The following is a 26,864-nucleotide window of genomic DNA, read 5'->3' as shown; positions in this document are numbered from 1 at the left end:
TATAGTTATATTATTCGGTTGTAGGTAGTGATGAAGAGAAAAACAAAATGGCATACATGGAAGAAAAAGCTAAAGCACGAGCAATGAACAAAGCAGTGGTGAAAAGCTTATTGGAAGTGAGCAAAACCAAAACGAAACGGAAACGGCGCAAATCATGGACTGGTCCGCTAGGATGTCAGGGTGGTGCTAGCAATGGTCCATGTAGAAAAGGTCACAGCCTTGATCAAGGCTACGAGTTGCATCATCAAGAGTTTAAGCATGCAGCTCTCTTTAGATCTTACAGCAGCAACGCGGGTGAAACGGATGTTCCTGGTGCGAGACAGTTCAGGACTCCCTCTGTGGTGGTTAGCGATCACTCGGAAGATCCGGTCTCGTTTTCATCGATGTTCACTTTAGACGACCTGGACGAGTACGAACCTAAGTCAGACTGTGGATTCAATGACTCTTCGTCGGACTGTAGTGCAGCTAGCACTTGGAGTGCTGCTGGAAGTGTCATAAGTGTTTTGGATGCAGATTACTCACTTCATACGCCTGAGCGCAAGATATCCGGATGTAGTACGTGTAGTGTGGACGAAGACGCGGCATATAGACTTTCCAAACTAAGGCCAAAGGTAAGAGTTTAACTGTGTAATATTTTAACACGCAATACTGTTAACTACTTTACTTATATGAATTTTTAACTACCTCATCTCATATACTCAGTAATCTTAGACTATAAAATCACAGTATGTGTATAAAATATGTATTTCAATAATTCACATTTTGTCATTTGAGGTTTACCATATCTCTGGGTCAATCAATTTAGTTATAGAATAGTTATGATTTAGAAATAATAGTTTAATTATTAATTATTCTTGGATAAACTATCAATGACAAAGTTCAAACCGTTTCGATACTATATATCACATTGCCTTGAAATTTATTATGTATTTTACATGTAGTTTCAAGAAGACATTATTTATACTCCAATGGTTAGCAAAACTTTCCGTGGTATGGAAAATCGTTTGTTTTGTAAGCAAACCATACAATGTTTTCATTGGCTAAAGCGTAAAGACACATAATAATGTACATAATCTCTTTATTAGGATGTAACGATAATAGTAAAAAAAATAATATTGATTTAGATAACGAATAACCAAAAAAATTACCGTAAGAATGTCTCTAACTGATTATTGAACTATTAAAACACATTTGATTTTTATTGACCTACAGAACAAAATTATTCGAAGGATTTTTAACAAAATAAATGAATAATTGTACTAGCACATGACGTGTATTTTTTTTACAAACAACTGCATTTGACTAAATATTGCACAGCAAATATTTTTATGTATTTTTATTAGAATATCTTTTATTTATTCATAATAAATGAAAAAAGTGTATTTACATTTTTTACTAAGTGATAATGATGCAAAACGAAGGCACCTGTGTAGATTAGAACTTTTTTTTTTTAAATTTTAGCAGATTATTAATTGACTACATATAGTCATGATTCAAAAATAATAAAAACTGCATTATTTGCTTTGTTTGAGCTTTCCAATTTCATCCGTGGAATTGTTTTTGTTTAATATACACTTTACTTTATATAAATTAATAGATATCATTACTTTTTTGCATTTTTTCGTATGTTAATATTTTAGTGTGAAATTTAGAAAAATAATACTTGAATTAATTACGATTACATTAGCTTGATATTTGCCAAAAAACAATTTTATTTAATTGCAACTCAAACTTCATAGCCAGCAAAATAATTACTCCCATATTGGATTACTTTTTATATTGACGGATAATTGTTTTACTGTAATTATCCCTTTTTCAAATGATAAATTAACTTTAAATTAAATAATATATTCAAACGGGGGATGTAATACAAACAAAAACAATTGGGTTGTAAGCTATGTTGTTTGGCCCGAGGAAATTGCAGCATGGCTATTATAGAAATTAAAACGTAGAAAGTTTCTTAATTCAATTAGTTTATCATCCTTATTATGACTGCTATCAAAGCGCGATAAAGCTGTCTGATTTCTTATTAAAATTAAAATGTTATATCCAACACCCCCACAGAGATCTGCACAACTTTTACGAGCCAAAACATGCTACTCGTGACTTTATATACAGTATTATGTTCGCTGTAAAAAGGGATATCATTGAATTATGTACACAAGACAAACGTTATAGTTTCTACATGGTAGCTGCCCTGGGCAAACTATGTTGTAAATTAAAAGTAGCAGATTTTTCCTATTACCGGCTATCCAGTTTGGAATTCATAGCCTGAGTGTGCATTTAAACTTGAGAGTAAATCTCTGAAACAAGTAGGGTATTATAATTAATTAGATTACAGAAAATAGTAGTTAAAGATTATCTCCTGGCGATACAAAAAATGATATGCATAAATTTAAGCCATACTATAAAAACTAACATAGTGTTTTGTCTATAAGAAAAAAAACTCATGTTTAGCAACAAATATAGCATCAGTATTTTAGCTGTAACTACGACGTTATAGTATTTTAGAGATAACCTCGAATTTCGTTTAACGATTATGTCTTTTAAAATGTCATCGTCATCATAATGATCTCACGTGTGTAAGGTGATTTTCCGCTGTTTTGTCTCCTTGACACAATGCAAAAAATAAATAATAATTTTATGAAATCGATTGAATTTATATTGAAAATATTTTTCACAAGACGTCATCGAGTTGACAAAATGGTCACAGCATTTCCAATTTAACATATTAATAGCAATTAATTATTATTGGCGACGAAGCAATTGATTATATATTTATACTATTGAATAGGAAAAAAATAAGTATTAAAAATAAAAAAATGAATATGACAACTAACGCCGTGTCAATTGTGTTTAATTGAAACAATAGGAATTTGCGTGACGAGTACTTAATAGATTTTTGCAAATAATAAATAACAGAGAAGAGTATGCGCTGTCTCTTACATTGAATTTCAACGCTAATAATTTTCAACATAATATGATATTCATCATTTTATTATCACTACAAAGTACTGTAAGTGTGTTAGTGGGGCGTTTGTTTGATTTGTTTGTTTTTCCATGTAATATCACTTTTCTTTTTGACTGAAATGAGACTTGGTGTGCCAAATAGAAAATTGGTTTTGTCCGTTAATACTGACATATGGTGTTTGATCGCTTTATCAGCTATCGTTTGTACTGATGCGAAAATCCCTTCTACAAAAACATTTATTTTTATATCTCTCTCTTTTTTTATTGAATCTCTTTTCATCCCGATAATCCGTAGATTCAAACTGCAAAGTAATGGTTATGTTTATCTCGGGGCGACAAGGTGAAATTACCGAGTCCATAATAAATTATACTCGAGTTTACATAATATTCGACGTACAGTAATTATAAGTGAATAATATATGTAAAACATTGCATGCACAATGAACCGAACCCGAAAGTATATTAATTTTGGTTTATTGTACACAAAGCTTAACTCCCAACATTTTGCAGTATGCGATGTTCCAGTGAAATTAGAAAATTATTTACCATCTGAAATTCTTTCGACTGGAAAAAAACGGTGAACGCTTTCAAGTCAGCCATTCGTTTGAGCTATCTCAAAAAGGAATTTCCTTTGCGTTGCTAAACAAAAATTAAAGCATACAAAATTTAAAATGTAATTTAATTTAAATTATTTTTTAAAAATTACATCAAAAGCTTTGAGTATTTTATTAATATTATCTTTAATTTGGTGTCACCGTCGTTTCTCATAAAAATAAGGCATTTACAAAGGTTAACAAATAGGCATGATGTAGTTTTTTATCTGTAAATAAAAAATTAATAAATTAAAGTTTCGGTGTACTTTTAAGATTATTAAATATTCATATGATATTTGCTGTGCAATTACATGGAATATAAAAGGTAGTATATAATTCAAGAGATGTTTGGTCAAAGCTGTTTCAATTACTTACTTGTACTTTTAAAAAATGCAAAGAGAAAATCATCTTTAGATTTAATATTTTAGTATCTATTATAAATTACTTTATGTTAAATATGTCATTCTCGCTTTTTAAAACAATGAATAAATAATAACAAAAACGACTGTATATTCCGTCAAGTTAAATCAAATAAATTTCTAACATTCAAGTTTTTTAGAGATAAAAATATTACAACAAATAGTGCGTGTTGTATTTTTTTTTTTTAATATATTTTTATTATTTTTACTATGCGTTTGTTTTGTTTTTTGAGTCTGAGTTATGATTGGTCAAAAGCTTTTTCGAGATTTCTCTTTTCAATACGCTAAGTCTTTAAAATAAACTATTATCAAAATAAAATAGCATAAATATTCTTTTACTTTCATGTCAGCTAAATATTGTTCACTTTGACGTAGTATCGGTACGCACTCAATCGGTAGAAGTTCTTTTATTTTTCTATTTTATACTCATCCCTTGTTCCCTACAGACAAATATTCTAAGCTGTAAGATTTCTTTCTATTTTTGGGTTGTACTATCTTTACTATTTTGTTAATTTCAAGTGGCATTCGAGTAAAATCACTTTTAGTGGAGTTTGTAAAGCCACTAGTTTCAGACTATTCAGTTATCTTGAAAATAAAATAATAACTTTTATTTAGTGAACAATTTTACGAGTTTATACTTTTTACAGTCAATTGGTATAAAGGTCAATAAAATATGTTTCAGTACAAATTTTGCCCGGAACAAAAAATAATAAAAAGAAAATTGGAATTCTCAATTGTTTCGAATAAAATGTTCAGTTAGTCAAAGTTTACAAAAACACTTTTTTTTTTCAATAGAAAAAACAATTTGTACAAAATAAATTTTTTATAAGTTAATTTTTTTTCACATATTTTGTTGTATAGCATTAGTGGCGTTAAAGGAATTCATTTATTAGTAACATGTTATTTAATCAAAAACACTACCTGTGAACACATTTGAAATTGTGAACATATCATGTCTTTTATGTGTACTCTCATGGGATATATACGAAATATTGTACAGCTTGTTAAACCCTCCTACGTAAAATGTCTTACGGTTTAAGTTTTCTTATTTTCATGACACAATTTATTTTACTGTTTGAGCTCGAGTGTTAAATTGAAATCGGTATTTGAAAAAAATCCCTCGCTAAAAACAAGTGATACAAATTGAAAACTAATTTACTATAAATATGATGATTTCTTAATTGTAAACATTTATCGCTTTTCGAAAGAATACGCCAAAAAATAGAAACAGTACGAAAATGTGGAATTTATCGTGACAAGTTAATAAATTTCTATACCAGTTAATTGTATCATAATAAAACCAATGGTAATTATGTAACACTGATTATACCATTTAAAATTTTATATTTCTTTGAAGTGTGTGTGTGTGTGTGTTTGTTAAATAATTCAATAGTATCTAATATCTATAAAATAATGTTTGAGGAAATTATTATGAATAAATTGTAACATTATAACATAGGTACACATATTTTTTAATACACAAAGTTAAAAAAATCGTCTGATGAGAAATTTTCAATTTTAATTTTGGTAGCTCAAAAACGCCATAATCGATGAATGATGTTACAACATGTTACGATTTTAATGTGTACAAGCGAAATTGTTAAAAACCAGATTATGACTAACGTGAAAACCCTAATCGCATAAACGGTGTGGTACACACAATTAAATTGAAATATTTTGGCATATAAATCATAACTTTCTTCATTGATCTATTACAATCGCTTTAAGGTGTGAGGCTGATTATTTCAAATGTATTTTTAATATCCGTTTGTTTTGTATAATAATATTATATTTACTCGAGGCTAATCTAATGGTTGTGATTAGAATAAGGTTATCCATCTACTGTGTGACGTCCAGACATACATGCACTGGCTTGCAATAAAAAAATATAATCCGTCGATGACCCCCAAGGCAGAGTTTTGATAACTTCGATTTATAAATAATAACTAATCATGTCAACATTGTAAGTGTTGTCAGTTTAAATTATAATTTAGTTTTCAGCTATTATTAATATTTTTAAGTGTTAATGTAAACATAATAATAGGACTAATAATAATTTACAATAATTCAGCCGAGATAAGCATATTTATGGATTATAATATTATGTTCCTATCACTCTTTTTCGATAATATATACCGTTATAATGTGTTATATTCTTTTATTAATACTTTTTTTAACTATTTCAGTACTTAATGCTTATTAATAATTTTGATAATAGCGAACAAATTAGATAAGAATTTTCTTCAATATAATTTTTTTACCTTATCCAAATCTCAAAAATTGTGATCTAAATAATTTTTGAAATAAAAAAAATATATATTTGGCGTATTTCTTTTTAATTTTTTAATAGAATCCTTTTTTTATTAAATATGTATCACAGAGTTCATATTTCATATCAGTTCTATAATATTAAAAACTAGCGATGAAATAATTTTATAATAACATTTAGCTTATGAAAATTTATTAAACTTAAAACTAAAATTCGCGTATGCGCATAGAGAGTTCAAAAAATATTTGAAATTATCTAATTAGTGTCAATAATGAATATATTATTATGGTTTATTTTAATAAATAACTAGAAACAATTACATTGAATTTGAACAATATTTACACAAATTGAAATGCTAGTAAATAGTTAGTTCAGTTGTAGTTATGTGATAATTATTATTGATAGGTAATTAAATAAATTTCAATATAGAGCACGTTAATGATAGCAATAAGTTTTACGCAAAAATACTCAAAGATCAGCTGATTTTTAAATACAAAAATTAAAGAGTGGACATTGGTCCCTGTCAATTACAATTTTCATGTAGCACTTAAATTTTATTTACTAACTAAACTGATGTGATGTAAATACATTTAAATGATTGATTACACAATAATTTTATAATTATAGGTTGTTATAAACTATCAAAAACGTAATAGCGATCACGCACGAGGCAAAAATATTATTCAGGTTATTTATTATTTAGAACTTGTTCAATTTAATTTCTCCATGTACTATTCGACTACGCATTTAAAGTATAAAGCTATTCCAATGAATTATAAATTTTGTTCTTATTAAAATTAATTATCTACTTAATCATTTTAATGTTATCGGCAGTAATTACCGCAAATTAAGGAATAGCCCATGGACAAACATGATTTTAAATTAAACACTATATCTTGTTGGATTATGAATATTTTTATATTTAGTAAAAGTGATGTCTGAAATACTATTGTAATTAAATAAACGATGTTAAATAAAATAATTATTATAAATTCATTATGCTATCGGATGTATTGACGAATATAATTAACATTAATATCCATAAGGCAATCAAATAGCCAATCGAAATAGGCTCAGCGCCGTCAGAACAAACGGACTATTAATGAAACAATGTACCTTACAGTTTCTAAACTTTCAAACAGATTAACAACAAATAGGGGACTTAAAATATTTAATAACTTTTGACTGAATAATAAAATAAATATGGTCTATTAACGATGTTCACTAATTGGTTATTAAATTTACATGAATTGCATTATTCATTATTATTATTATTATTATTGATTTACAATATTTGTATTTATATCTATAATAAAACAATAATAAATGTATACTTCTTTTAAAAATAAATCAATAACATTATTTTAACTACAAGCTGTCAAATACAGTTTATCTTATGAAAATTTATTTTAAAAGCACTTCAAAAGTGTGAATCCAATTACTTTACTATTTCAAAAACATTTAAACCTTTGTCGAAGAAAACCTTTTACCTCTTTTAATTCAATACTGTACAGTAGAGGTTAATTACTGTTTACCGGATAGACAATGTATAAATAAATAAAGACATCTGTTTTTCTAACTCTATACAAGTTTAATTACTTTTGTTCCGTAAAATAAATTTTTATGTAATAAAATTTGAACGCAAACTAAAACTTTTGACAAAATACAGATTATTTCTTCAATGAGTCATCGTAAGATGCGTTCAACTGTGAACTAAACGCACAAAAAACATATTCATGTGGAATTAGATAGTATCAGGGCAAATTATAATTTGTTGTTTTAGTTCAACAGTATAGCTTAATATAAAAAAAAATATATTTACAAGATACAATTGTTAATTTCTTTTTGTTAGTTATTGTAGTAAATGTCATTTAATAAAAAACAACTTAAACTATTATACTTGACATTTTATAACATTTTTACTATAATCCCTTTAGAGCGGAAATCCTGTTTAAAATAAACAATAAAAATTAATCAATATAATGTATACATAAAATGAACAATGAAAAGCTTATACTTTCAGTTTTAATATTCGATTAAAAATAATTCTTTAATAATTTCGACAAAAAATTACTAAACAATGAATTATTACTATAGAATATTTAGGGCAAGTGAATTTTAAATGAAATTAAATGAAAGGCTTTGTGTATGCAGTTCGAAGGTCACTCAATTAATTCAAAATAAATTCAATAACATTTAATTTTATGTATTACATTTGTGTTTGGTTTGAACCATAAATATTCGGCGTTTAAAAAGTATAACATCTATTAGCCATTAGTTGTTTTTTATACTAGTTTACGATTATTCCAAGTCTACTATGTTTTAAAATTTATTGGTGAATTCCAAGATAACACTCGGCTAACTAATTGAAAATAAAAACTATTTACAATGTATTAATGAAAAGATATTTTTTTCTTCTTAGTAGAAAATTGTCTTGGCTATTCAGAAAAAAGACACTCTTCAAACATTAAGTGACCAATAATTAAAACGTAGACAAATCTCACTAGAAATGATGATGGGTCGAATAATATGAAACCGACGCGACGACGTCTTATTACTTTTTCTGTAGTACAACCCTCCAGATACGGTTTCGGCGTCGGTCACATAGACGCGATCAAGTTAACTAGAATGATAATAAAAAAAACTACTTTTACCATGACAGAACAAAATACGAATCCCGTCTAGTCAATACCTATTAAGGTTTTGAATAACTTAATCAACTAAAAAACAATTTATTCTATTCTGTTAAAACAAATCGGTTTTCATTTTTGCGTAAATATTAGCGAGTCATTAGACATTTTTTATTAAAAAAAAAAAAAATAGTAAATATGATATTCGCGGAGTATTGTTTGTATCGCACGGTTGAATATTAAAGCTACTCGTTTGTGATTGTAATATGCAACACAATAAAAGGAAGTAAGATCAAATTAAAATGTCAACTAGTTTACATTACACACGCTATTAGTGAAAAATTTGCACAAAAATATTGCGTTTTGAAGGACACCACATTAAAGTATAAATAGATGGCTAAATAACAATTGTAATAATATGCACGTGCTATACTTGGCGAGCAAATTATATTTTATAAGTTTGCGTAGGTAAAAAGCAGTTTAAAACTAGTTTTACATCCGTCGGACGATATTAATTAATGTGATTTAATAGCATTATTTTATAATACCGAATAGTTCCTCAACGCGATCATCGAACTCAATTAGTTAATCGCCGAGATAACCATTATAAAATTGTAACTTGGCGCTAAAAATGATGTCAACAATGTTTACGGCTTGTTGTACGACACACGCGCGGTATGTGATGAGTATATCCGTCTAACCGACTTGAAAGATTCGATTAAAATAGTCACTATTGTCGCAACATAATAACGTTGTTGTTGATGCGAGTCCATTGCTTTATAGATTACCTGTGAACTAATTAATCGCCTGGGTGTTGGTGGCATCACTTTTCACGAGATCGGCCGGCTTCTGTGTCGAATTACGTTCGGTCTCCACCGTCTCCTATCATTGACGTCACTCAGCATTATTAGACTACTATATTATGTATCTGCCGTTAGGAGTTCCTCGGTGACCTTGCGTCGAGCCCACCGTAAAGCCGTCTCCACAACTCGTTTGAAAAAAAAAACGAGTTGTCGTTTACACAAAACGAAAAGATAAGTAAATAAACAACTGAATTTTGTTGAGTCGTGTGGTGTACGTACAATTGTACTTGATAATTATTTTTGGCATGTACCAGTCGTCAAAGCGTCATGTCGTCACGCATAATATTACATTGTGTTATGTGATAATTGATGTCACTTGCAGTTTATGTCGATGCATTAGGCTAGGTTAGTGAACGCATGTCAGTTGATACTCGAAAGCAACGGGCTAAAAACAAAAAGCTACAAAACTACGATTGTTATGCATTTTAATATGCTCGTGAAAATTGTACGCGTATGTTGCGCACATTGAATATAATTACTCGTGCAGGCAAAATTAACGTAATAAACCATATATTTTGAAGTACATTGTGTAATTTCGCAACATGTGCACTTGGAATTAGTTCGGACAATGAAAAACCATCTGGAAAATGATTAATAACCCAATGGGAAAATTTAAATCACATCTCTGAAAAACGGTTAAAGGAAAACCACCGCCTGGGAAGCTCATCAATCTTAATCTCAGAAGGAATTTTATACATTACATACTTCTTTTTGGAGGGTCGGTGAAATTGCATTTCTTGTGTATAATAGGAAAAACGAATAATTATTTTTTACTCTGATTGATAGTCATTGTACTCTCCTATACGAATATTAAACATGTAAAGCCCATATAGAAATAGTGTAAACATTAATAACGACGTTAATCCGACCCATATAAACCTCTTGTACCGTCGGTACAGTTTGTTTCAATATACAGAGTGTTTTCAGTACTAACTGAAAAAATGTATAATTTTTGATCGTAATATCATGTCGCTGTAATTTTTAATCAAGAAAAAGTATTGAACATTTTTTTTTTCTTATTCGAAATAATTAATAAAAAATATTTTTTAATGTGGTCTAAAAATGCAATAACTATTAAAAAACAAAAATATTACAGGAAAATAATATTTCGATGAAAAGTTATAATTTTAGTCAGTCACTCATGAGATACTCAGTATATAACAACAAATCTGTAATATGTTAAATTAATATGTAAAGTGCTTTTTCAAGTTATAATAGTCAAATTTCAGTAAAAAATTTAAATAGAATGATATAGTTCGAATAATATTTTTCGTTTATGAACTATAAACAGAATATAAAATATGGACAGGGACTTTACTTATAAATTAAAACATTGTTTTACTTAAATTTATACATATAATTAAATTTTATATTTATCGCTTTAATTAGAGTAAAAATTGTACAGATAAAAAGAAAATTTTTGTCGATTAAATGAAAACATATAAAAATATATTGCTAATAAAATTAAATTTAATACATAAGACTTTTAAAGAAAATAATGATATATGAATAATTAGTTACAATATTTACCATAACTATGTATTGATCTAGAAGCTTTTTGGTAAATTATAGATAACTTTCTAAGAGGATTACAATTAAAATTAATTTTTGAACTATCTCTAATAAATATCTCTGATTACAATAATAAAATAAAATATATATATATAAAGCAAGTAGTATTAGTAACTCTGAATGGTAAATAAATTCTTAATTTTTGCCAGTGCTGTTTTAATATTTTATAAAAATATAAATTACATTAAATCTTGTGACGCGACACATAAGTACACTGAAAAATTGTGAGATTTAAATTATGATTAAGCTAGTAAAGTTTTAACAGCTCAGAATATTTATACATAACCATTAAAGTCTAGTAACGCCAGATGAACCTTAAAACTCGCAAGTTGTCGTGTTCAATAAATGTTGTCTCTTCAAAAGGGATTTTAAATTTAAGCTGATGCATTCGGTCGACTTAAAAAATAACTCAGATATAAGACACGTCCCTAATGGAAGTAAAGCTATTACAAAACGCGGGTTCGAAATGAAAATGAATACTGCAATATCGTAACAGTCGACCTTGGCCTCTAAAATACGATTTCTAAACCGTCTGGTACATGTTTTCAAACAATTTATGTAAATATTTGGATGGCATGATAATATTGTACAATACCATTACATCGAGAAAGTTTTCTCTCAGTGGAGGTCCGCGTTATACATCCAACCCCCGAAAAGATGGACCAAAAAGTTTAGAACCATTATTCTTTTATGTTGCTTTTGACCATACAATAATATTTTTTTATATAGCTCGTGTTTATGACATTCGGCGATGAAAACATCAGAAATAAATAAACTAATGGATGTTGTACAGAAATAAAATAACCGACAGTGAATACCACTCGAAAATCGCCATTATTTCGTGTAGGGTCGTCGAGAGTAAAAGAAAAATGTCGTCGTCATCCAATGAATAAATGCATTAATATTTATGGTATCCCATAATAAAATATTACACTTAATACCGTCCTATTGTCTCCGAGTAGACGTTTTTCCAAATGTTATTTTCATTATATTAAAATGCGGTGTACTAACATCTGCTCGAGTCAAATTCGTGTACCATAATTGCGCACTTGGTATCCAATCACACTTTCTAATCCGAATTCGGTTACGCTCCTTAACGGCACCGTCACGTTTAACTTTCTCGGTCATAAATTTTAAATAGGTACCCACATCCAATTCATTATCAAAACGTTTCTGACGGTAAACTTGATTCGACTTGTTATGTTGTGAACATTTAACCGATATTCGTCACCGAAATAAGTCACCAATGTCAGTTACAATTGACATTTTTCGGACTGCGCTAATTTGTCGGTTGCGTGAGTACCTTCCGAGAACATTTAATTTTTTTTTTTTCCACTGAAAAATAACAAAATATTCAACTCGAGCATATTGAAAAACGCAATAGTACATTTCATTGTGTTTTTTTCCCTTGAAATGCGCGTTTGCCATTCTGTCTGTGTCCTTTGAAACCGCTGTAAAATGAAAATGTGTTCGTGAACTGAATCTAAAAACTAGAAACAATAATTGATTGTTATTGAATCGACCGAACACATTTTTCAGAATGAACTTTTGTATCTATGGATACTTTTTAATGGCAATGCGCTGTATATTTTTACATTTTTATTGACCGAGGCACCTAATAAATTACTCTATATAAAGTTCGATACGTTGTAATAACTAGAGTGGCCAAAGAACTCCTTTCTTTATACCCATAAATAAAAAATTAAAGTCATTTATAAAAAAAAAAAATCGACTACTAGTTTAATTAATATGGAGTATTATAAATAATAAAACAGATATGGTTTTTATAAAAATGAAAAAAAACATTAACAACAGAAATCATAGATGTTAATCAATAAGAATCAAACATCTCCCTCTATTATTTGAATAATATGCAGGAAATTACATTGGAAATTATGAGTATTGGTAGAGGGTACATAATGAAGTTATCAAGCTAACAAGTATTTGTCATGCATTGTTCATTAACTTGTTTGTAATACGAGTGCATTACTGTGCGAATCAATAAAAATATTTGCGTGAGTAAGTGGGTAGTTGTGTAGACAGTTTGATTATTTACTATTACCCGCCGATATAGTCCAAGGTTTGCGTTTCAGCAATGTTCAGTGTACACGTTATCGATTCCACAGCATTACCTGTAGTGTAACATTCGCTGATTGTTATTCCAAATAGTCAAGTGTTGATGTCCTCTTTAGGTTCTTTAACTCACTACAATCGCGTGACAGACGTTGTCTATGTCTTCTTAACCACGTGTGTTTATTTGTAAAGTAAACAATAATTACAAAGAGTATTGCCGTCATTGTTTTCACTAAGAGATAGTCTCGATTTGATAATTGTATTATTATGAATGTTGATACATTCTAATTTAACGAAAAGAATTTACAAATAAACATTTTTTTTATGTAAAAATTGGTTCCCAAAAAATAATATTGCTATGCTAATTATCTCGAAAAAATACTACGGGTTTAAAATGATAGAAACATTTCATAAAATATCTAAAATTCCATTGTTTAAAATAAAGTGATTTTATCAAAGTGAAGGTTTTACAGAGTTATTTTCATTTTATTTTACTTTAGACAAATAATCAAATTTACTTCATATTAAAATGTACATTTAGTTTAAGATGCTCTAATTCAAGTGAAATAATTAGCATAAAGACTATGAGATAAGGACCTAAATAAGTTACAGAAAAATATATTTCTGGTGGTTTAGTATATACAAAAATTTATAAAAGTAAAACTGCGAATACTTTCAACATTAACAATTATAACTATAATGTTATTTTAAAGGCTTTATTTTTTTGTTTTAAACTTTTTTTTTTATACTAATAATCATATTTTATTCTTACTTTTATTTTTCGTATTATTTTTTTTATACATATTTACATTTTTACAATTCACTTAATTAAAAGTTATTTTCAAACTTGCCTTGATTTGAAAACTTTTTTATTGTATGTGAATAGTAGGAAATAATACTATAACAGCTTACTTAATTTCAAATTAAAATGATAATTAAAAGTTTAGAATTGCTGCTGACGTTTAAAAAACTGATTATTGTTGGATAAAGAAAAAATGAACTTTAATGTAACTTTATCAATAATTATCCCATAAAATTGTTTAATTCGCCGTCTTCTAAATAATTAGATCACTAAAAAAACACGTGAAAACTTTTCAAATTAAATAATATTATGCAATTATAAAAAATCGTTTTGATTTTTATACCAAAGTATTTATTTTTTTTAAGCACGCAGATTTCAAACGCCACCATTAAGATTGTTGTTACCCTTTATTATTATTATAAATTTTTTTTTAACATAACATCCAATCTCTAACTTTTCCACTTTTATTTAAAACACACTGAACAGTATTTTTTACAAGGCATAATAGTGGAAACAAAATGTGTATTGTTGACTGGATGAGTCATGACAGTTAAAAACTTCAGTTTTAAGGTAATATTTTGATATTTTTCATTGTTAACAAATGTATATTTTTTCGTTTCCATTTTAAAGATTTTGAGAATGCAGACGGTAATATCATTAAAACAAAGCAAACCCGTCGCGTTCTCTACCGGTGGCCTATAGAAAACTAATAAATCTTTAAATCGTAAAATTAAAGCAACGGTTGCTTACTTTCGTATCTATTAAATTAACATTTATATTTAATACGCCTCTGGTATATTTTGGTGGAAGTAAATTTACATGACAAGTTTAAATCAGCGATACTTCCTTCTGTAGAAATATTATTATTATATTACCTTAGACAAACAAGAGAAAACTCCATTGTACTACTCGTTTTTAGAATTGGTCCTTAGCGTTGTATTATTGTTTCTATCTCAGGAGAATAAAGAAATTGTATGAAATAAAGAAGTTCCATTTACGTTTGGTTTATACCTTAGCGAAATTTTTTTTCTCATTTACATTTTAAAAATGTGTGTAGATTCAGACAACAAAAATGCACATTGTCCAACACACATCAAAACAAAGCTTGAATTATAACAATTCAAATTTTCTTATAATACATTGTTTTCTTTATTCCTTATTTATTTCATCTTGTATTATCTTAATACAGTACTTAATACATACTACGCTCTTTTATTGTTTCTGATATTTGCCACGGGCGATAAGATTACATTTTCTAAAAATATTTTAGAAAATTTTCAATCAACAGTTAAAACGTATTGGTGGAGCACTACAAAAAACTGAGTTTATTTCGAATCATTCCGGTCACTGCTTAGATCTCGATCAAACAGAAAATAATAGTTTTATCAATTATCAGTTAGATCTCTTGTTTCCCACAAAAGTATACCAATAATAGCCAAGCAAAAAAAAAAAGAAGAAAAGTACTACACACTTAGCGGAAGTAATCGAAAAGAAAATATTTAATGGGCTTTAGAAAAAACGTCTTTCAGTATCTTTTACCGCTTTTCACTACTATTCATTTTTGTAATATTTCCTTCCCGTTCTCATTCGACTTTTAGCCTCTTTTACTTTTAAAAGTTGTATGCTTTTAAAAGCACAAAAGCCAAGTTAAATGCATGAACGGTATAAATCTAAATATAGCGTTATTATTCTATTATGTTATAATATATTGTATCATCAAACACATTCGATAAATATTTATAAAAATAACATTTATTTTTGTCTACTTGTAAGGTTTCATAAAAGTAGCTATTTTTTCATATCACATAAAAAAAACTGTTTAATGTATCACTTTGAAGGAGTATGATAATTTACAAAGTTCAAATAAAAATGTACTGAGCAGTACACATTTACAAACGAAACGGACAAATTAGTGAGAACTGTTTCCTTTCCCTACTTTTGAATTTCTTAAAAATCTTTTATGGCATCTTTAAAACATTTATTCTAACTTGGACAGCTCGAGCAACACGCAGGGGAATTGTAAGCAATTCTACAAGACAAAAAACACTTATGACGTGACAAGCTCAAGTAGATAGAATTTCGCAACAGCTATAATTCAACTATTTTTTATTTTATAAGATACAGGTCAAAAAAATTGAACCTTGAGATAATTTTTTCAAATACTGTCAAAAGACAGCGAAAACGAACGATAATTTTAAACTCGGTGCACGTATTGCAATTGGCTTTGAATGGCGAACAGTGTTATATAATGTGAAAGCTTTCTTATAAAATTTCATTAGGTTTGAAATTTTTTATTTTGCGTCCTTTAATGATATAATCACATACGCTAAATTTGTAATTTGTAACCTTATAATAATATGATTTGAATTTTAGCTAATAGCAACAGTTGTCGACAGTTAAACGAAACGTATCCATTATTTAATGTGTCAATTTGTACCTCAGTAGTTTGTTTTAAAATAATATTATAAACCATTCCTGAAACCTCAAATCAATTTGAAAACGTCGTCCGGTCTATACTACTAAGTAACAGTTTGTATTCAGACAAATAAGATAATAAAATCGTATCGACAAGCAGTTTTGAATATATCAATTTAAAAACTCCGTCCAGTCATACTGGACGGAGTTAATCGATTCGCGGATCAAATATAATTATATGGTAACTCAGCAGTTCACATTTAAAAAGCCAACGAATCGTGAACTACTTACATAAAACTGGTTATTTACAAATCAATAAATTCTCTTTTCGACTATATGCAATGCAATTAAATTCCAAAAATGAGATTGCGAAACGCGAAAAATTTTTAAATTATAATAAAATAATAGGTGTAAATAAATTTGACAAAAAAACTTATGTGATAAGACTAATTTATGGGTTCTTAGATAATGGACTTTTCTCAAAAGAATTTGCAATATTTGATTATTTATAACATTTTAATTCAAAGTACGGCAATTTTTAACTTCACGTTTAATTAGTTTAATATAAATATGATCATTAAATTTTATTTATAAAACGAGTTTTATTTGTAGAAACAAAAATGATTCAAACCAGTTGTTTTGATTATATTGTTGTTTCATTAAAAAAATGTCCAAGTGTAGTAATTTTTATTTACGTACAAAATCGTGTGGGTTTGTTTTTAGTGTTTCAGGGAAATAAGTTGGCGTTGAATGCAAAACAAAGAATAACTTGTTTGTAAGATCTTCATTTCAATAATAATTTATTAGTATATTAAGATTTTTTAAAGTTGATATTGGTTTATTATCAGTATTTAATGGATAATTCGCCAACGGTTAAAAATAGTAACATTACTCAAAGGGCTTATCACAAATTCGTGATCATGATTATTTTCAATGACACGTAAGGTGATTCTGCTTAATTTTATAGCTTCATTAGCATTTCATTTCTAAACACTGACTTGTTTTGTTTACAAGTAAGAAATAAAAATTTTAGTGTCCATTGAAAACTTCTTTAAAGATTGTATTTTGAAAATAAATTAACAATTTAGTGAGAATAACAAATATAGCCACTGAATAATTATTTTGTGAAAAATAAAATACTTTAATAAAGTATACATAAAGTATTAAGAATAAAGTATAAGATTAAAGTATACAGCTTAATTAAAGATTAAGCTTACAAATAATGTTTTTTTTTAAGGCGTAATTATATTACAATTAACTTATATAATATTGCTATTATGAAAGTTGTTACTATAAAAAGTTTTTGTTTGATTTAATTAGTTAATGTATACGAACATATAGTTCCAAAACAAATATATTAATCACTCAGAAAACATTGCTATGATTAAAAGCTTGTGATGTATTTTTTCGTTTAATTAGTGTTTTTAGTTTAGAGTTGTCCTGACAGAATTATAATTTAAAATTTAATAAATATTGTTACAATCTAATAGTTTTTGCCATACAAAAAAATCTTTAATACCTTTTTAGTAAATTTCAATAAATCATTGAGATGAATAAGACTGATATTATTTATTTTTTTTATATTAAAATGATTTATTCGAGACATCTAGTGGTGAAATAATATATAGCCTAAAGAATATATAAAACTCTGTTTTTACCGATTATCATTTGAGCTATTGCTACAGCTTCACGAGATAGCGCCTTGTATTTCGTTTAAAATGGAATCTAATGCGCCTGAAAATAAAAAAATGGCAACCAACTTTACACACTACTAAATAAGTCTACACCTAACACTTAATTACATAAATATTATAGCTTATTCCAAATTATATTAATCAGAACATGATTTTTAATAAATAAAAATATTTAAACGTAACTAACAAAGCTCATGTAAATTATACATTTTTTCAGAAAACCAATAAGCTAAATACAAAATTTTATGTTTTTTTTATATTTCAAAGTACAAGACATATTTTCATTATTTTATATTTTTAATCTTATTTTAGTACAATAACAAAAAAAATATCCACTTTGATGGGCAGTATTTTTCTTTATTATTTTATTTCTTCATAATTATTTATATTTATAGTTAATTTATTAATATGTCTATGACTTAAATGATTTCATAATGTTATGCAATATAAAAAACAAAGACATATATTTTATTTATTAAACTTATTTAAATTTAAATTAAACTTTATTTATTTAAAAATCAAACTCTGATTATTATAATTTGGTATTGGTTAAAATATTTAAAGGATAAGGCGTTACGTATAGAACTTTATTCTATGTGTGTTAAGTTGGTTGCAGTTTTTTATTAATTTTAGGCGAATTAAATTTCTACAATTTTTACACAAAATAAACTGGCGCAACCAAGGAATGAGTTCCCGTGAACCTTCCATGAACATAAAATCATTGTATTTTGGAGTGAATCCTCCTACTACTCTACGTTCTAAAAACTATTTGGACTTCCCTACAGAAAGAATCCTAATTGTTTTTATACTATGTTCAACTCATCCATTGTGCTCTTTATTTTAATAAATATTTTCACTGATCACATTTAACCATAAAATATTTAAATTCAAATTAAAGTTCTATTCTATACTCTTTATGACGAGGTTCATTAGTGATACACAATTCTGCGATTTTAAGTTACATGTAAAAATATAATTTTTGTTTTAAAACAAAAATAATGTTTCATGTAGATTTTTAATTTATTTTTCCAAATGTTGTAATTGAATACGTATCTCATTTTTCCCGTACACGGAATTATAAGGCTTATAACTTTTTTAAAAAAGGTCCAAAAATACCATTTTTTTTAATACGTTTTAAAATTACGATATTAAACAATTTTTCAATACTAAATATTTATCTGTTTATCTATCAATTTTCATTAATTAAAACGTATTTTTCTTTCCAAAAATGTATTTCTTGTTAATTGAATTATTTCTAAGATAAATTAACAATTTTTTCGTTTATTTTTGCACCGAGAAATTTCAAAAAGAAATACTTTTGTTTTTTGTAGCTTTATAAATTTACATTTTTGATGTTTTGTACGCACAAAACATAAACCGTAAATTACTAAATTTACAAACATGATTTCGATGATATATCTCTATACTTTACCTATAATAGTATAAAGACTTTGTATAACCTCGTAATTTACATCCGATACTGATTTATCATCAAATAATCTATTAGATTCCTACGAGAATAAAAAAGTTGTATTTTAGAGACAACTTTTGAGGCGTTATGTGAGTTTTGAAGAAAAAAAACAGGTTTTATCTTTTTGTTTGTTGTTTTTTGTTTGGCAAACAAAGTCCAAAAAAACCCTTAAAAATCCTTCCCAGCATAAAATTTTCAACATAAAGTTGTAATAATTTACATTAATAAAACTCGTTGTTCAACTTGTACGTATCCATCTTGTCCTGCTCTATATTCGAATAAACAAACACATAAAAAGTGGACATTGCAATATCTTACATCCGAATGCAATTCAACATTATACGTAGTACTGAACACGGACTAAAACTATATATTATTATATTTTAATAATATATATTACTTATTTATCTACTTTACCCATCGGCGTTCACACACTCGCTCATACACTAAACAGTGGCGGCCGTATCGTCGCCGTCTTAGTACATTGAACGCATCAAACATAGCCTACAGGCTGCATGATACCTGTATCAAGCATGTAAGGCGGCTGCTACAGTATCACCTTTTTTTAATATAAAGGAATAAGATCTGATTTTCGTTGGACGTGAGAATTCCTGCGAGCAACCGACACTTTATTTTTTATTCAAAAGTTGACGCCGTTCTATGTCTATGTATTTCTATTGAGTATAAATCTATACGTTAATATACGTAGTAGTTAAATGCTATCTATATTAAATGGTTTTCTAACGTTGCAAAACAAATAATTTCATATTAAAATATCTCCATTATAAAATAAAATCAAATGGTGTAATTTTCTTATCAGATTCTGACAAGAACGCCTAAATGCATTTGTAAATGGCGTTGTATTTTCATCCTAATCAATGAAAGAAAACTATTTACATACTTATATATTTCAAATTGTTATCGTCGGTAAATCAGAATAATTCTGAATAATATTAAAAACAATTTTTTCTTTTAATTTAAACATTGTAAAATTTTTAGTTTGAAGTATATTTAAAAATAAATCAGTATTTACTTATTTTATAAAGCTTTACTCACTTTTTGTCACAATTTTATAATTAAGATATTTTTACTATTAATTAAGAAACAATGTATTTTTTTAGAAAGAATATAATCATATATTAAAAACAAAACGTGTATAAATAGTAGTCTAAAATTTGTAAATGATGGTTTAAGCGAATGCTCTAATAATAAAAGTACAAAATCAAAAGAAAAAAATTAAGAATAAATATAACAAAATATTTAGAAATATTTCCAAGAATAAAAAAAGAAAAATTTAAACCAATTGAAAAAAAAGTTTTAGTATCAACGGTTTACGATTAATTTATCTACGCATTTAATGCGCTTATAATTTCCCTTGAATATATTACATAACTTAACGGTCCAAGTCTTGCTAGACAATTGCAATAAAAAACTTTATTGATAAGTTTCCGTGCATTCCGTACGTGTACTTCAGACATAATGAAATCTAGATAAAATCGTGTAATTTGGTTATGTATATTATTGAAATTCTAGGTTAACTTTTCAATATTTTAATTAGAAATAGGTACCACCTTTAAGAGTGCATTTGATTACCAAAGGATTCTCTTGTAGGAAACTTTCCTCTATTTTACGTATGTCACATATTTTTGTAATAACTTGATTACCCCAATCAAGTAACGTAATCAAAAAAGTCTGTTTCCCATCATAGCCTTTGTAAATGGAATTGCAAACACCTCTATACCATTTTCCATCACCTAAAGTTGAAATAATTATTTTTTTTAATTCTCTTTAAACTTTTATTTGTCGGCATAAAGACGCATTATTAGACTACGTTCAATTTTTTTTTTCATGGTGATGGTCGTCATTCTATATTTAACGTGTACAGCGTGTAGTTTATTAACTCATAAAACCCAATGAAATATAATTGAATAATGTCTACATGCTGAATTAAAATCAAATATTAATAATTTAAAATTTATATTACTATATTTAACAACACAGAGTTCATTTTCCTGTGGGATATAACTGCTCTCTACACTGTAAATGTAGTGAGTATTAATGTGTTCTTGAAGTGATCTAATCGCTTTTTCTTTCTTTACGTTTAACATTAAAATACAATCTTTGGTAGTGTAAACCACTCTAAGAAGATATATATGGTTTATCATCATGTGAAAATAAGGTAGATTTTTTAAAGTCAATATTTTTGTTTTATTCTCATCCCGAGTTGAAAGATGTTGCTTTACATTACTATTGTGCTGAAATACATAAATGAGTATAGTATTAATTTTTATAAGATTGTACAAAATATGTGAATTCGAAAATATTTTATGCTTAAACGTTGGCTGAAAAAATTAATAGTAGTTAATATCAATGGTAGTTGTTATTATTATTTTTTTGCATTGTATAAATTACTTCAAATAATCTCGTAAAAATTTAATTGAATATTTTAAAATCTCAAAATTATATATCGTGTTATTACACACATTTATGGATAATGCAAGAGCTTTCTCGTCTGATACATTTTTCATTTTTTTGTCTAGAAGAAAATCATTATTTTGTTTATGTGGAACAGGAGGTGTCTTTTTTTCGTCCAAATTAACCACCGACGAATTATTAGCACTAGAAGTATTATCGTCGTCATTAGTTCTATCCAGTGATATTGAATTATTCTGTTGTTCAGGCTGTATAAGAAATAGATAAAAATGTTACTGTAAAGTGTCATTAACTGAAAAATATAATAATACTTTATGGGGTAATTTTTCATTTTCTTTTGACTCAACTGGGGTATGTAATTCTGTTTCCACGTACGCTTCCAAATAAGAAATATCATTTTCAGCAGAATTGTCATTTTCAGCAGAATTGTCATAAGAGCCATCAAGATATTCAATGAAAGCCTCGATGATAGTCAATGCAAACCTAATTAAATAATTTTCATTTAATTTATAGTAACGCGAAAAAATAAACAGTACTTACACTGTTGATATTTTAATAGCGTACAAGACATGCCACAAAACTGTCAATCAAAAAATAAATGTATTATTAATTTTATGCGATTAAAAATAATTTTCACTTATGAGCAAAACTTAAAATTTATTTATTTTATTTTACTGTATATTTAAAAACTATTATAACTCATACTATGTGTATGAACTATTTTATAATTGTACTTACGACTAAGAGCTTTTATAGCGATCCGTTTACAATCAGTCCATACATTTTCCCAAGTAACTATAAAAAAATATTGTATATTAGTAATAATTTACTTTATAGTTATTTTTCAAAATTTAAAAGAAACAAAATTTATTTAAAAGAAAGCTGTTATTAGCTGCAACATTATAGCTGTAATTTCATAATTAAACAATCCATAAATAATTTTTTTTGTATGGACACAATCATGTTATTTAACATTGACAATACTTTAGTTCAATAAAAAAATTACTCACATAATATATAAACTGGCTGGATAATTTCATCCATACTTAAATTGTTTCTAATAAATGAGAATGAAACTTTAATAATTTTTTTTTTATAAAAAAAAAAATTGAATATATTTTTACAAGAAATTGTTTTAATTTTTTTTATATTTTTAAAACAAAAAGTTTGTTAGACAAAATTAATTATTAAAAATTAAAAGTTTTGAATGAGTAACTTTAAGAGATGACTGAATTACGATTGTTAAGCAAAATAAGATTAAAAATGCTTTAAAATGTCGCAATACATAGGTACAATAAAAATTGATTATGAATTGAAGGAAATTTTCATGGAAAAGTTAAATTTATCTATGATTTTTAACGAAAGATGTTGTTAGTATTGTTGATAATAAGGAGTAAAATTGACAATTTAGTTTTTTGCCATAGAATTAATTTTTCCAAATGTAGAAAAAAAATGGACTTATTTCATTAAATAATTTTACCAGTTTTAGAGTAAAACATAGATTTTTTTAATTTTATTAACTACTTATTGCGTATAAAATATATGGAATTATAATTACTGAACTGATTATGGCTACAAATATCTCTATAACATCTTAATAAATCAATCATTTATTTAGTTATCAAAATATAAAATATACCCAGAAATTGAGGTATCAGATATAACTGTTATAAATATTTGACCAGATAAAGAGAAGCTTCAAAATTTTGCATAAAAATACAACGAATCCATAAGTAGCCAGAAAATGCATATTTTATATTTAAAAAAAATACTATTAGGAGAACTATCAAAAGTATTTTATATTTGTTTAAAATTAAATTAAAATAAAAGAACTACGTTTTTTCTTACGTTTTAACTCTTGTACATTGTTCAAATTATATTGCGATAATAATATTTAATAATTCTATAAAATGTTCTAACAGCAAATAATGTTACCTCTGTTAACATTAAAATATTAAAATTAATGACATTGATGTCTACTACTGTAATCGTTTGAGTGATTAATAATCATCGTTGAACACATAACGAAGTCAGATCATTAGGTCCATAAAGATGACTTTTGTTGGAAGACAATGAACTGAAGTGTGCTAACGATGTTTGTAATAAAATTGAATCTCACAACGGCATGATTTATTTTTTATCCTGCGTATTTTTTTATTACAATTTAACAATACAAAATATATTCATTGTATACTACACATATAAGTTTTAGAGATCATATTTTTAATTTTTTAACTGAGCTATCGTGGACAAGTTTTCCTATATTCACTGGTGTGTCCGATTCGTATTGAAGTGTGTACCAAAAACGTTCGTTCATTGACAATTTTTATTCAGCTCAGTGTATTGTCTCGAATACACGATTCGAGACAATATTTACCTTACAACAACGGAAAAAACTAGAATAGATAATAATAACTAAAAAAACTATACACACATCGTCTCGTTACCGTTTACCGGAACCGCTTCTTTTTAACGGTCTCATTCATAAAATCTAACTAGCTGTATGACAGCATTTAATGGACTAACCCCGTAAGTCTTATACTAACTTTAATCACTGCCGATTCCAGTAAAGCATGTTTTAAAAACATGCTTAACCATAATCACCGATTAGTTGTCATAACAAGCAGAAACAAAAATGTTTCGACATTAATTAATAAATAGCATTCGCTCATAAATAATTTATTTATGAAAAATCTTAATTTATTAAACTTATTCGATATCATGACATGAATAAGATCTTAATAACACAAAATCTCAGTTTAAATTTAAACATTTTTTTAAGTTCATATTAAAAATGTTACAGTTCAAATATTAAAAACTATACTGATAAAATTATTCATTAATGCAAAAAATGTTATATTGATTAATATTAGTTGGTTTTGTTACGGGTACCATAAACTTCGTGAATGATAGTTAAGAAAACTATTTGTATATAACTGTTTACCGAAACGGGTCGGAGGAGCGATTTATTTACAACGCAGTTGCAGCTTACTTTTTACTCAGCATGAATGGATCATAATGAATCGCTATAATTTATTTTGTGAAATTTCTCTAGTGGTTGTTCAACTTGTCAAAAAAACACCGGTTATTAGGTACATTCGGCTTTTAAATTCAGCGCCCAGAGAACCTGCCTGATGATCCTTCTATTATGGTATGGCAATCTAATTTAAGAAGTAATAGACCCAATATATAAAAACCCGCGTGAATTTAATTAGTAAAACATAATATGACATCTAATATTTTGTTAATATGGGCAATGAGTCTAAATAATCTTAATTAAGATTGTTTTTCAAAATATACGATATTAAAAACTGACTTCGAACAAATTCAAAGTATAAATTCGATAATTATTTAAATAACTATTTTTACTAAAACTTATGAGTAAAAATTTATTATTTTAATACACGTCATACCTTACGAATTTATAAAATTTGTGTATATGTATTTTTTGCACACAAAGTTTCAATCACAAGCTTGTTTTTTTGGGAACTTGTAAAAAGTCTACCGAAACAAATTATGAAAAACAGTTGTGTTATCGAAATCGGCTAAGCAAAGTTCTATGCTTAGTCAGCAGTTAGCAATAAGTAGCTAATACACGATTACATTGTACTAAAATATAAAAGTTAACAAATGTACAACTTAATTTTTATACATATTAACATTTATCAAATTGATGTTTACATCTTTTTTATTTCTGAAACCATATATTATCGGTATCAAATCAGTTACTGACATATATCATATTACATCTGATAAATGTAAGTTATAGCAGTTAGATAGTTGGACATAAATTGATATGTGCGCAAATCTTAAAAATATCGTCCTATATAATTTTGTTTTCGTCAATTCCCTAAGGTTTTTTTTTATTTTATTCATAAGTAAGCAAAACATGAATATTTCTAGTCTTTTATACATTGGTTTGAGCCCCGAAGCTGATAGCAATTTATTTACATGATCGAATATTTTATGAACACAACAAAAAAATTGTATTTTTGTATTTTGATATTTTGATATTTTACTCTTGGCGTTACTACTATAGGTGGTTTAAATTTTCTGCTCGTAATATATTTAATTTTTTTTTTACATAACACAATCGAAGACATTAAAAAGGACGGTATATGTTATAATTTAAACAAAAATATTTTTCTAAGTGGATCATTAATCTCATTGCAGAAGGACCATTGATGTGCATAATTTATGTATAAGAGTACATAAAATGTTTTTTAAATAAATCGAAAAGTACATATGATCACTCAAAAGAAATCCATTTTGTTCTTTCCGTCTTCTTAAAAATTAATTTTTGGTAAATACACTGAAATCTATGTTAAGTCTTCAATTTTCATCCTGTATACTTAATAGGACCAGATATAGTTGGTTCATGTACAAATTGTTGCTGAGAAATAACTACAGAGACTTCGATGTATTTCAATAGCAATTATTAATTAATATTAACACGAATGGAAACGATTAATTGATCTCAGTTACATTCCGACTTGTAATAATAACGTTTGCGAGGTGTGTTAGAGTTGGCAGCAATGATTATCTTGAACAACAATCGACGTTCATTTTAATTCATTTTTCTTAATCTAATGGAGTGTTAAATAACGGTTATCGGATTTCCGTTTGTAAATTAACATAAATATTGCCAGCATTTATTCCA

At 27.0% G+C, this 26,864-nt stretch overlaps 2 protein-coding genes across 2 annotated transcripts in view; one reads left to right on the top strand and one right to left on the bottom strand.

The window, feature by feature from the left end:
- Positions 1 to 26,864, top strand: part of LOC126905969 (uncharacterized) — a 135,694-nt gene that overhangs the window by 13,579 nt on the left and 95,251 nt on the right. The window contains exon 2 of the mRNA XM_050686178.1: positions 25 to 611. Coding sequence (XP_050542135.1) covers positions 25 to 611 — 587 coding nt within the window. The remainder of the gene's footprint in view (positions 1 to 24; positions 612 to 26,864) is intronic.
- Positions 20,898 to 25,704, bottom strand: LOC126905979 (uncharacterized). Its single transcript, XM_050686196.1, has 9 exons — positions 25,618 to 25,704; positions 23,215 to 23,261; positions 22,943 to 22,999; positions 22,745 to 22,784; positions 22,516 to 22,687; positions 22,255 to 22,452; positions 21,756 to 22,026; positions 21,343 to 21,525; positions 20,898 to 21,257 (listed from the first exon to the last, which is right to left on the bottom strand). The coding sequence occupies exons 2-9, from the start codon at positions 23,246 to 23,248 to the stop codon at positions 21,118 to 21,120; spliced, it is 1,095 nt and encodes a 364-aa protein (XP_050542153.1). The 5' UTR covers positions 23,249 to 23,261; positions 25,618 to 25,704; the 3' UTR covers positions 20,898 to 21,117.

The sequence above is a fragment of the Daktulosphaira vitifoliae genome, unplaced genomic scaffold, assembly GCF_025091365.1.
Source record: "Daktulosphaira vitifoliae isolate Bord-2020 unplaced genomic scaffold, ASM2509136v1 Scaffold_4, whole genome shotgun sequence".
In the NCBI taxonomy this organism is placed as follows: Eukaryota; Metazoa; Arthropoda; class Insecta; order Hemiptera; family Phylloxeridae; genus Daktulosphaira; species Daktulosphaira vitifoliae.
Note: the sequence above shows the minus strand (reverse complement) of the source record. Positions and strands in the feature narration are given on the sequence as shown.